Source organism: Mustelus asterias, chromosome 3 (assembly GCF_964213995.1).
Source record: "Mustelus asterias chromosome 3, sMusAst1.hap1.1, whole genome shotgun sequence".
Lineage (NCBI taxonomy): Eukaryota > Metazoa > Chordata > Chondrichthyes > Carcharhiniformes > Triakidae > Mustelus > Mustelus asterias.
In genome coordinates this window covers 58,442,870-58,455,198 of record NC_135803.1, presented here as the reverse complement: position 1 = coordinate 58,455,198, position 12,329 = coordinate 58,442,870, and the positions used below count along the sequence as shown (strand labels likewise).

The 12,329-nt window shown below is 44.5% G+C and overlaps 1 protein-coding gene across 2 annotated transcripts in view; it reads left to right on the top strand.

Moving 5' to 3' along the window:
* The window catches only part of si (sucrase-isomaltase), a 280,056-nt gene extending 268,424 nt beyond the window's left edge, over positions 1 to 11,632 (top strand). For both annotated transcript variants that reach the window (XM_078209033.1, XM_078209034.1), the window contains 2 exons: positions 1,856 to 2,026; positions 11,300 to 11,632. In XM_078209033.1, the coding sequence (XP_078065159.1) occupies positions 1,856 to 2,026; positions 11,300 to 11,377 (249 nt within the window). In that variant the 3' untranslated portion in view covers positions 11,378 to 11,632. The remainder of the gene's footprint in view (positions 1 to 1,855; positions 2,027 to 11,299) is intronic.
* The last annotated feature ends 697 nt before the right edge of the window (positions 11,633 to 12,329 follow it).

Genomic DNA, 12,329 nt, shown 5'->3' with positions numbered 1-12,329 from the left:
CTTGGCAGAGTGGGAGATGATATTGGGCCCGGAGAATTCCATGCCAGGCCCGATAATCACATTTAAAATACATTTGAAAAAGATTTAAATTACTTACCTCTCTTCCCGCCGGTTTCCAGCGCAGTCCCGACTGCGACTGTTCTCTGGCTGTGGGAGACATGCATGTGTCGGGAACGCATACCTGAATCCCGCGAAATGGCCGACACATGATTCTCCCATCCCAACGCGCCGAACAACGTGCACATTGGGTCGGGAGAATCGCCCCCGGTGTTACAATATTATAGTCCTGATTTTCTGACCTGCATTCGGACTTTGTACTGGGAATAGAGTCACTCAAATGATTTCAATTATATTGTCATCAATGTCTAGTGACAAAAACGGTTGATAGTGACAAAAACGGTTGATGAAGGAAGGGCCGTGGATGTCGTCGATGTGGATTTCAGTAAGGCATTTGACAAAGTCCCACATGGCAGGTTGGTTAAGAAGGTTAAAGCTCATGGGATACAAGGAGAAGTGGCTAGATGGGTGGAGAACTGGCTTGGCCATAGGAGACAGAGGGTAGTGGTCGAAGGGTCTTTTTCCGGCTGGAGGTCTGTGACCAGTGGTGTTCCGCAGGGCTCTGTACTGGGACCTCTGCTATTTGTGATATATATAAATGATTTCGAAGAAGGTGTAACTGGTGTAATCAGCAAGTTTGCGGATGACACGAAGATGGCTGGACTTGCGGATAGCGAAGAGCATTGTCGGGCATTACAGCAGGATATAGATAGGCTGGAAAATTGGGCGGAGAGGTGGCTGATGGAGTTTAATCCAGATAAATGCAAAGTGATGCATTTTGGAAGAAATAATGTAGGGAGGAGTTATACAATAAATGGCAGAGTCACCAGGAGTATAGAAACACAGAGGGACCTAGGTGTGCAAGTCCACAAATCCTTGAAGGTGGCAACACAGGTGGAGAAGGTGGTGAAGAAGGCATATGGTATGCTTGCCTTTATAGGACGGGGTATAGAGTATAAAAGCTGGAGTCTGATGATGCAGCTGTATAGAACGCTGGTTAGGCCACATTTGGAGTACTGCGTCCAGTTCTGGTTGCCGCACTACCAGAAGGACGTGGAGGTGTTAGAGAGAGTGCAGAGAAGGTTTACCAGGATGTTGCCTGGTATGGAGGGTCTTAGCTATGAGGAGAGATTGGGTAAACTGGGGTTGTTCTCCCTGGAAAGACGGAGAATGAGGGGAGATCTAATAGAGGTGTACAAGATTATGAAGGGGATAGATAGGGTGAACGGTGGGAAGCTTTTTCCCAGATCAGAAGTGACGTTCACGAGGGGTCACGGGCTCAAGGTGAGAGGGGCGAAGTATAACTCAGATATTAGAGGGATGTTTTTTACACAGAGGGTGGTGGGGGCCTGGAATGCGCTGCCAAGTAGGGTGGTGGAGGCAGACACGCTGACATCGTTTAAGACTTACCTGGATAGTCACATGAGCAGCCTGGGAATGGAGGGATACAAACGATTGGTCTAGTTGGACCAAGGAGCGGCACAGGCTTGGAGGGCCGAAGGGCCTGTTTCCTGTGCTGTACTGTTCTCTGTTCCCAATGTGTTGAATTTCTGCTTGTGTTATCCTTAGCTTTTTATTGGATTGCAGTTGCGCTGTCTAATTCAGCAGTGAAATTCATTTTCTGGATTTATCTCGACATTACATTGTGTGAGCCTTAGATGATTAATCTTTACTAACTTTTCTGACTTCAGTTAAATAATATTAGCAGTCTTGTATCAACCCACTGTTGCTGCTATGTCCAAATATCATTTGTGATATAATATCTGATTATCTGTATGATTTATTTGTCAAATTACAGAACACCATGACAGCTAAAATATTGAACAACAATCAGAAGAGTACAGCAAATGAGCTGAAACTGGGATATCTCCACGTCTGGGGAGTAGGGAATGTTACAAATGTCACTCTAACCTATGGGAACACAACACAACCCTCAGTAATCAAGTTCCTCTATAATCCGCAATCACAGGTATGAAAGCATGACTGTTGCAATAATGCATAGGTTCACATTAAAATAAAGTTGCTCATATCTTAAATTGACTACTCATAATAAACAGAGGCCAGGGTTCTCCAGCCACGTCATGGCAGAACCCGCCGTGGAAGACTCAGCAGCTCAAACAAAAGTCCATTGACTTTCGGCGGGACTGGATGATCCCAGTGGCTGGTGGGCCTGAAAAATCCTGTCCTAATAAACTTGTGGTATTTGTTTACTTGTACACGTGCACACATATATTGGATAAAGTGAAAAATCAGTTTAACTTCGAAGTTTATCCATGGGCACATATTGATATGTCATAGTTTTCCTTAAAAAGAGTATTTTTTTAACAACCAAGATAGCTTTTAAAATTAAACAGTTACAAAGACTTTTGGTTAAGGGGAACATACATATTGATCTGTCCAACTCAAAAAAGAGCAAATTTATATGCTGCTCATTGAGAGAAAAAGTGAACTGTGTAAGATTTCAATCCCAATGTTGGCCTTTGGGTTGGCACAAATACAAATCTGGGAGTTAAACAAGGTGAGTAGTGCCCCCGAGTACTGCCAACTTAAAGCTTAATGATTTTAATGGTGGGAAGATAGGAATTGGCTGGCTGGCTAACCTCTGTGCTCCGTTTTCTGCTTCCTGTTCCCATCTCCACACTGGTAATGGAATCTCAGAATAATTAACTCCATTATCTGAGTGAATGTCGACCAGTTTAGTTTCACAACGTAATGGAGTTTGGATTGGCATACACAATTGATACCAAATTGTACCCCAGTTTGTGACCATAGACTGGATTTTCATGGTGGCGGGAAAACTCTGTGGAGGTGAAAAATGGCGGTCGAAACCCGATTCCAGGAATCCTGACCGTATCCCCAGTGCCCTCAATTTTCATCGGTTCAAATTAAGGGTGCTAACTGTTGTGGGTCGCGAGCTCGCACCGTGAACTCCCGACCTGGTCAGCTCCATAATGGGATAGGCATCTCCTAGTACTCTATAATTTTCATGGAGTCAGGCCAGCTTTTTAAGAACTCCCTGTTCATGGCCGCTCAGAGGTATCATAAACCATAGTCTGGATGAAGGAACCTTTTGACGGGCGAGTTCAAAAGGTGTCCCTCCAACCACCCATTATGGACCCTCATACACTCCATGCCACCTCATGCACCTCCACCCATCCCATGTGAGCTACCATTCACCAGAAGTTCAACTGGACTAACCATAATAAATACTGTGGCGACAAGAACAGGTCAGAAGCTGGGAAATCCTGTGGTGAGCAATTCACCTCCTGACTCCCCAAAGCCTGTCCACAGTCTACAAAGTGGAAGTCAGGAGCGTGATGGAATACTCTCTCCTTCCCTGTATGAATGCAGCTCCTACAACACTCAAGAAGCTTGACACCATCCAGGACAAACAGCCCATTTGATTCGCATCCCTTACACAAACATTCACTCCTTCCTGCTGCACAATAGCAGCAGTGTATACCATCTACAAGATGCACTGCAGGTACTCACCAAGACTCCTTAGAAAGCACCTTCCAAACCCACGATCACGACCACTTAAAAGGGCTGGGGCAGCATATGCATGGACCACCACCACTTAGAAGTTCCCCTCCAAGCCACTCACCATTGTGACTAATGTAAACTGTCCATTATGCAGAACTCTTTAAAGTATCAAGAGCAGAAACTGCAAGTACTTTATACATCTCTATTTTATGTAAATACATATTGTGCAATTGACAGAAGATATCAGAGAGAATTGTCAATCAAGCAATGCTTTACATTGGGCACAAACTAATGAATGTCTCAGCCAAGAATGCATAATAAAGCTTGGCTGAGAGTCCAGATATCCATTAGTCCATTTAGACAGATGTTCTCCAGGGAAGTGATGTAGCTTGACATGAAGCATATGATGTCAATAGATGTCAATGAGGGGCAATAGAGTCATAGACGTTTGCAGCATGGAAACAGGCCCTTTGACCCAACTTGTCCATGCTGCCCCTTTTTAAAAAATCACTAAGCTAGTCCCAGCTGCCCACATTTGGCCCATATCCCTCATAACCTAACATCGTACCTATGTAATTGTCCAAATGCCTTTTAAAAGACAAAATTGTACCTGCCTCTAGTATTACCGCTGGCAGCTTGTTCCAGACACTCCCCACCCTCTGAAAGAATTGTCCCTCTGGATCCTTCAGTATCTCTCCTCTCTCACCTTACAACTATGCCCTCTAGTTTTAGTCTCCCCTACGTTTGGGAAAAGGTGCTGACTATCTATGCCCCTCATTATTTTATAGACCTCTATCAGATCACCCCTAAGTCTCCAACACTCCAGGGAAAAACATCCCAATCTATCAAGCCTCTTCCTATAACTCAAACCATCAAGTCCCGGTAGCATCCTAGTAAATCTTTTCTGTGCTCTTACTAGTTTAATAATATACTTTCTATAATAGGGTGACCAGAACTGTAGACAGTATTCCAAGTGTGGCCTTACCAATGTCTTGTACAACTTCTGCAAGATGTCTCAACTCCTGTATTCAGTGTTCTGACCAATGAAACCAAGCATGCTGAATGCCTTCTTTACCATTCTGTCCACCTGTGACTCCACTCTCAAGAAGGTTTGAACTTGTACCCCTAGATCTCTTTGTTCTATATCTCTCTCCAATGCCCTACCATTAACTGAGTAAGTCCTGCTCTGGTTCAATCTACCAAAATTCATCACCTCACATTTATCTAAATTAAACTCCATCTGCTATTCATCAGCCCACTGGCCCACTTGATCAAGATCCCGTTGCAATCCTAGATAACCTTCTTCACTGTCTGCTATGCCACCAATCTTAGTATCATCTAACCATGCCTCCGAAGTTTTCATCCAAACCATTAATATAAATGACAAATAACTGTGGACCCAGCACCGATCCCCGAGGCACACGCTGGTCACAGGCCTCTAGTTTGAAAAATAACCCTCTACAACCACCCTCAGTCTTCTGTCATCCAGCCAATTTTGTATCCATTTGGCTACCTCACCCTGGATCCTGAGATTTAACCTTATGCAACAACTACCATGCGTTACCTTGTCAAAGACCTTTCTAAAGTCCATATAGACAACATCAACTGCACTGCCCTCATCTACCTTCTTGGTTACCCCTTCAAAAAACTCAATCAAATCTCTGAGATGTGATTTTTCACTCACAAAGCCATGCTGACTATCCATAATCAGTTTTTGCTTCTCTAAATGCCAGTAGATCCTGTCTCTCAGATACCTTCCGACAACTTACCCACTACAGATGTTAGGCTCACTGGCCTGTAGTTCCCAGGCTTTTCCCTGCAGCCCTTCTTAAACAAAAGCCATCCTCCAATCTTCAGGCACCCCACTTGTGACTGTCAATGATTCAAATATCTCTGCTAGGGGACCCACAATTTCCTCCACTGTCTCCCACAGCATCCTGGGATACACTTCATCAGGTCCCGGGGATTTATCTACTTTGATGCATTTAAGACTTCCAGCACCTCCTTATCTGTAATGTGTACAGTCCTCAAGACATCACTATTTATTTCTCCAAGTTCCCTAACATCCATGCCTTTCTCAACAGTAAATACTGATGAGAAAAATTCATTTAGGATCACACCCATCTCTTGGGGATCCACACATAGATGACCTTTTTGATCCTTAAGAGGCTTTACTCTCTCCTTAGTTACTCTTTTGCCCTTTATGTATTTGTAGAAGCTCTTTGGATTCTCCTTTGCCTTATCTGCCAAAGCAATCTCATGTCCCCTTTTTGCCCTCCTGATTTCTCTCTTAACTCTACTCCTATACCCTCTATACTCTTCAAGGGATCCACTTGATCCCAGCTGCCTATGCATGTCATGTGCTTCCTTCTTCTTCTTGACCAGGGCCTCAATATCCCAAGTCATCCAAGGTTCTCCACTTCGACCAGCCTTGCCATTCACTCTAAGAGGAATGTGCTTTCCTTGAACCCTGGAGAACACATTTTTGAAAGCCTCCCATTTGCCAGCTGTTCCTTTGCCTGCCAACAGACTCCCCCAATCAACTTTTGAAAGTTCCTGCCTGATACCATCAAAATTGGCCTTGCCCCAAATTAGAATTTTAACTTTTGGACCAGATGTATCGTTCTCCATAGCTATCTTAAAACTAATGGAATTATGTTCACTGGTCCCAAAGTGATCCCTCACTAACACTTCTGTCACCTGCCCTTCCTTATTTCCCAAGAGGAGGTCACGTTTTGCCTCCTCTCTAGTCGGGCCATCCACATACTGAATGTGGCTATAGGTTGGCATTGAGGATACAAAGGACCTTGGGGATGGGTAGGGAGCATGAGTTGGCATGGATGGGCTAAGGGGTATGTGGTGGGAGTGAGGGAATGTGAGGGATGAGGGCTAGAGTGTTTTTGAGTTCATTGTAACTGAGACAAAGTTCCAGAGCACTGAGGTGGGCATTTTAAAAAGCCCACCTCAGCTGTCTCTGAACTCTTTCTGGGGGCAGCGGGCCTGATTCCTGTTACCACTGGCACTCCACCCTCCCCCTCTACCATCCCCTCAGTGAAAATCTCATCTTCGCTGCCACTTTCTGGACAGCTCAAAAATCAATAGAAAGAATAATTGGGTAGGGTTTACAATGGGCAGCCAATCTGTTACCAATGGTTTTCACCACCATTGAAGTTGACTTTTACCCTAATTGTGTAGAAGTCTTCCTAACGTGACACCACAAAGCTCCACCTCATTGCTGTCATGAATAGGAAGAAATTGAAGGTCATCCATTCGGATTGCTGCCAGGAACTCTCTGATCATTCGTTTCAAAGCCAAAAACACAGCAATAAGGACCAATTAAGAGATAGAAATAAGTGTACAACAGAATGCACTTTCCCTTTAAGCCTTAGATAAAGAAAATGCAGGTATAACCTGTTAATTGGATATTTCCAGGTAAAATGAAATCATCCCATTTATCAGATTATCCCCATTAAGCAAACCTCATTAGTATTGATTTAAATTCATTCAAAATCAATTATTCTGGGAATATTCCCAATTTATATGAATGTTCCTATTATTCTTCTTCCTATTAGCTGACATTAAGTGGAATATAAAAATATAATGTTTCAGTCAGAGTGAGAGACAAAAATTGACTTTTGAAACAGAAGATGGAACATAATCAAGTAGAAATCGCAATGTGTATTGTCTGATACGATACAGAAGCTTTGCAAGTTAAAAGCTTCTTTAATTTGATATAAACATTGATTTATAATGCTATTTTTGTCCCACGGTTATAAATATCAGAATCTAGTATGCTGTACAATTTTACAGGAATAGAAGCTGACACAAACAGTAATATGATAAGAAAGGGCAGAAGTTGATGATCACAATAAACTGGTGGGAATGCTACCAAAGCCATTTTTGAAAGGCCCAATAGGATTAAGTCTCAATTGGGGATGTATCTTCCCAAAGTCAGGCTTATGAGTTCCCGAGGGGAATATCCCTCCCGAAATCCTATTGTGGGGCAGATATCTCACCTGCCGAGAGCTGCCAGATAATTATGAGAACATAAGAGATAGGAGCAGGAGTAGGCCATTCAGCTCTTTAAGCCCTCTTCACCAGTCAATGAGATCATGGCTAATTATAGAATCATAGAATCCCTCCAGTGCATTTGGCCCATTGAGTCTACACTGACAACAATCCCACCCAGGCCCTATCCCCGTAAACCCCACGTATTTACCCTGCTAGTCCCCCTGATGCTCGGGGACAATTTAGCATGGCCAATCATCCTAACTCACACATTGGACTGTGGGAGGAAACTGGAGCACCCGGAGGAAACCCACACAGATAAGGGGAGAATGTGCAAACTCCACACAGACAGTGACTCGAGGCTGGAATTGAATCTAGGTCCCTGGCGCTGTGAGGCAGCAGTGCTAACCACTGTGTCACCGTGTCGACTTCGATGCCATTTTCTTGCACTATCTCCATATCCATTGATGTTTTTAATATGTAAAAATCTATCGATCTCAGTCTTGAACGTATTCAATGACTGAGGCTCCACAGCCCTCTGGGCCAGAGATTTCCAAAAATTCACCACCCTCTGAATGAAGAAAATCCTCCTCATCTTAGTCCTAAATGACCTACACCTTATTCTGAAATGGTGTCCCCTGGTTCTAGACACCCCATCTCCGGCATCTCCACATCTAGACACCCCAGCCAGGGGAAACATTTTTCCTGCATCAAACTGTAAGAATTCTGTATGTTTGAATAAGATCACCCCTCATTCTGCTGAACTCCAGAGAACAAAGGCCCCATCTATTCAGAAGATTGTAGCTCTCCAGCAGCAGCAGCCCCACCAGGAGTGATGGTGCCTGCTGCTATGACAGGAGGCACAAGCAGAGGATTGGTGATGAAGCCCTAGAAATAAGGTAAGTTGGGCAGGTTCACCAGTGCCACATGGAGAGGTGGCAATGTAAGGGGAGTGGTGACAGTTGTAAGGGCAGGCAGGGTTTTCACTGATCATTCAGTTGGGCATGGCTGCCCAAGGAGAAGGGACCTCTTTACTAAGCTGCCATCATACCCGCCATCTTTGGGCTAAATTGGAGGAAGGCAGCAGGGTCTCGACTTCACACCTTCTCCTCCAATCACACGTTCCCCCCCCCTCATGCCCCTCACCACCCCATGTCCAAACCTGGCTGTGGTGGGGAAACATAAAATTCTGCCCAAAATAAATCAATCCCAAAATGACAATAAAGGGTTGGAAATTTATTTGTGGGAAATCAATGACTATTGCTAATACGAATCAAGTGTTGCTTATTTAAAGGATTTTGGAAGTGATTTTCATCTTCAGATGTGAGTCAATTATAATTTAGTTAGCTCTTTGTCAAGATGGGTTGAATTTCATGCAATTATCATGTAATAGAGTAGAAATTCATTTTGGCATGGAATGGTTGCCTTGCTGGGAGTGCGTGCCAGAGTCCAGAGAACATAGTTTAACTGAAATTAGGTCTTGGCATTTACAACCTTCTGTCCACTGGCCAATTGCACCCTGTAAGAAGTCTAACAACACCAGGTTAAAGTCCAACAGGTTTATTTGGTAGCAAAAGCCACTAGCTTTCGGAACAGCCTGTTCCGAAAGCTAGTGGCTTTTGCTACCAAATAAACCTGTTGGACTTTAACCTGGTGTTGTTAGACTTCTTACTGTGTTTACCCCAGTCCAACGCCGGCATCTCCACATCAATTGCACCCCTGACATGGTCTGAATTTGCAGGATCAGGTAAGGCACAGCAGGGAATCCCACTTGTTCCTGGGGAGGAAAATGAATGTTAAGCCTTGTCACAGTGTTAAAGAGCCAGGTCTGCCAGCCGCAGATTTTACAAACATAACTGTCAATCAGTCATTCTGCAATTTACTGCCTGAGGTAAGTAGACCTCTTAGTGTTGGCTCTACTTCCACAACTACGATGTCCCAGCAAACGTAACTGTCTGCTTTGTGCACCTCTACAATCTACCAGGAGCAACTTGGGTGCAACTGGTAGAGGTTTGAGCAGGTGTCACGGTACCAGTATCCTTAATGGTGGCCACAGTTGTTCAGTTATCGGGTGTAATTCTTCCTGCGCTCTCTGGTGGGAAAATCTGTTCAATTGCCATCGGGTGGGTCGGTGCGATCACAATCCACCCACACTTAGACAGTCATAGAATCATAGAATCTACAGCGCAGAAGGTTGCCATTTGGTCCATCGAGCCTGCGCCGACCACAATCCCATCCAGATCCCATTCCTGTGACCACGCATATTATCGTCCTAATCCCCCTGACACCAAGGGACAATTTAGCATGATGATTCAGTTTCCTCCCACATGTCCTTGGACTGTGGGAGGAAACCGGAGGACCCGAAGGAAACCCACGCAGACACGGGGAGAATGTGCAAACTCCACGCACACAATCACCTGAGGCTAGAATTGAACCCGGGTGCCTGGTGCTGTGAGGCAGCAGTACTAACCACTGTGCCATCATGCCACCATTCTTTTGGGAGGGTGGGGTAATTTGTGCTGTGAAGCAGATGTGAGGATTGAAAGACCGAGGCAGGACAGGCTCCTCAGAGATCTGGGCACTGTTTTTAAAGGGTGCCCCAATCTCAAGGTAAAGTTGAAGGTCCTCATCACTCCCCTCCCACACATCATGACCCCCTGCAGACATGGGGAACACCCTCATCCTTGATACCAGAGGGCCCCCCCCCCACCCCCCCCCCCCCCCTCCATCACTAAGTGACTGAGTCAACCTCCCACACAATGCAAAAATCAGGGCGACCCACCCCATCCATCCTCGCCGGTATTGAGGCAATGTGCCCCCCCCCCTCGCCTTTCCCCCTCAAATGAGTAATACACTGTTACGGGGTCGCCTAGGCCCCACCGCATTCAGGCACCATCCCTTGCCAGTGTCAGGTGGCACCTCCAAGGGGCCAGGTAACTGCCCACCCATGTCCTTGATCACCTGGAGGCTCCAATGGTCTCTGAGCACCCTGGTGTGGCCATCTCATCTGGTTTCCATTTGTGGAGACCAGGGATGATTCTCCCCAGCTTCCCATTGTGCCGGAGGGTCGGTGAATACTGGGAGCTGGCTGAGTCTAGCTAAAACCCCCAGAAATGCATATTTAAATGCTGATCAATATGCTGGTCTAGTTCACGTCCTCACTGGGCATGAATCAGATTATGTTCTCAGCCAGGGCCGGGTAGAATCCCAAAAGGGATTCTTCTTGGTGCAAGTTGCATTTGGCCTCTCTTGCACGATTTTCTGGCCATAACTCGATTTGCACCTGGGAGTGCTGGGCTGGAGAATTGGCCCCAACATTATAAGACCCGAATATGAAATATTCTGCTACATAAGGCTGCCAAGTCAAGTCTGTTGAGATACATAAAACGAAAATAGTTACTTGGGGAAGTAATGATATTAGGGAATATAAAAGGCAAGGGGAATTGTGATTAAAACAACAGTGTCGCATAACCTAAATAAAATGATGGAACATGTTCTCAACACAAGAGCTCAACACAACCTCTCTCCCGACATAGCTCCCAATGCCATTTCAGGAAAGGTTGTTCATTTTACATTGAAAAAAATGTTAAATCAAAAAACAACTTTATCACTCTGATGCCCACCAGACATTTGCTTATTTTCATTCCTTTATTGGGAGCAATTCAATAATTTACCTGATTGTCACTAAAATATTGGGAAAGAGACTGAGAAGGAACGTCTTCCTTGTCTAATTTTCTTTCTTCATTTGCAGGAACTCACTGTTGATATGACAGATAAAGTTTTCTACATCGATAAACTGGTAGCAATTTCTTGGAAAACAACACCCTGAATATCAATTCAAGAAGTCTGAATGAAAATTATCGACATGTTAATAATTTTGTGGGAGAATTTTATTCTTAAATTTTGATTAATAAAGATTTTGATGGAATGTATTGAAGAAAAATCCTAAAGTAATTACAATAATTAATAATTGGATATACATTTGTTTTAAATAATTGGATTTTTCAGTGGATTTATAGAAACTCTGTTTAAACTCTTTCCTTATGCTGCATTTTTGAAATAAAGGGCTCTTTATCACTGCTACAATTGTATTAGAATGTGTTTTTATATTTCATGGCAGTGCTGTTGTAACTGTTGCCTGCTAATACACTGCCACAGTGAATCTGTCAGCATGGTTGAAGATCATTCAGGACTGTTACATCAGTAGGGGTCATGGGGTTTTGTTTGTGGTGCATGTGTGAGGGAGGATAGTTAGTCAGGAATGATCAAGGGCAATTTTGCTTACTCTTGTGAAGAGTTATTGCCTTGAATGTACAGAAACAAAGGCTGTTCTATCATGTGCATCTTTGAAATGGTCCAGGCAGATAGCTATGTCTGAGCTATTTACATAAATTATTGGATCATAGATCATAGAAACCCTACAGTGCAGAAGGAGGCCATTCGGCCCATCGAGTCTGCACTGACCACAATCCCACCCAGGCCCTACCCCCACATATTTACCCGCTAATCCCTCTAACCTACGCATCCCAGGACTCTAAGGGGCAATTTTTAACCTGGCCAATCAACCTAACCCGCACATCTTTGGACTGTGGGAGGAAACCGGAGCACCCGGAGGAAACCCACGCAGACACGAGGAGAATATGCAAACTCCACACAGACAGTGACCCGAGCATCAAACCTGGGACCCTGGATCTGTGAAGCAGCAATGCTAACCACTGTGCTACCGTGCCGCCAGGGGACCAGGGGAACTTTGCTAATTGTACCAAGTGTGACACCGCCAA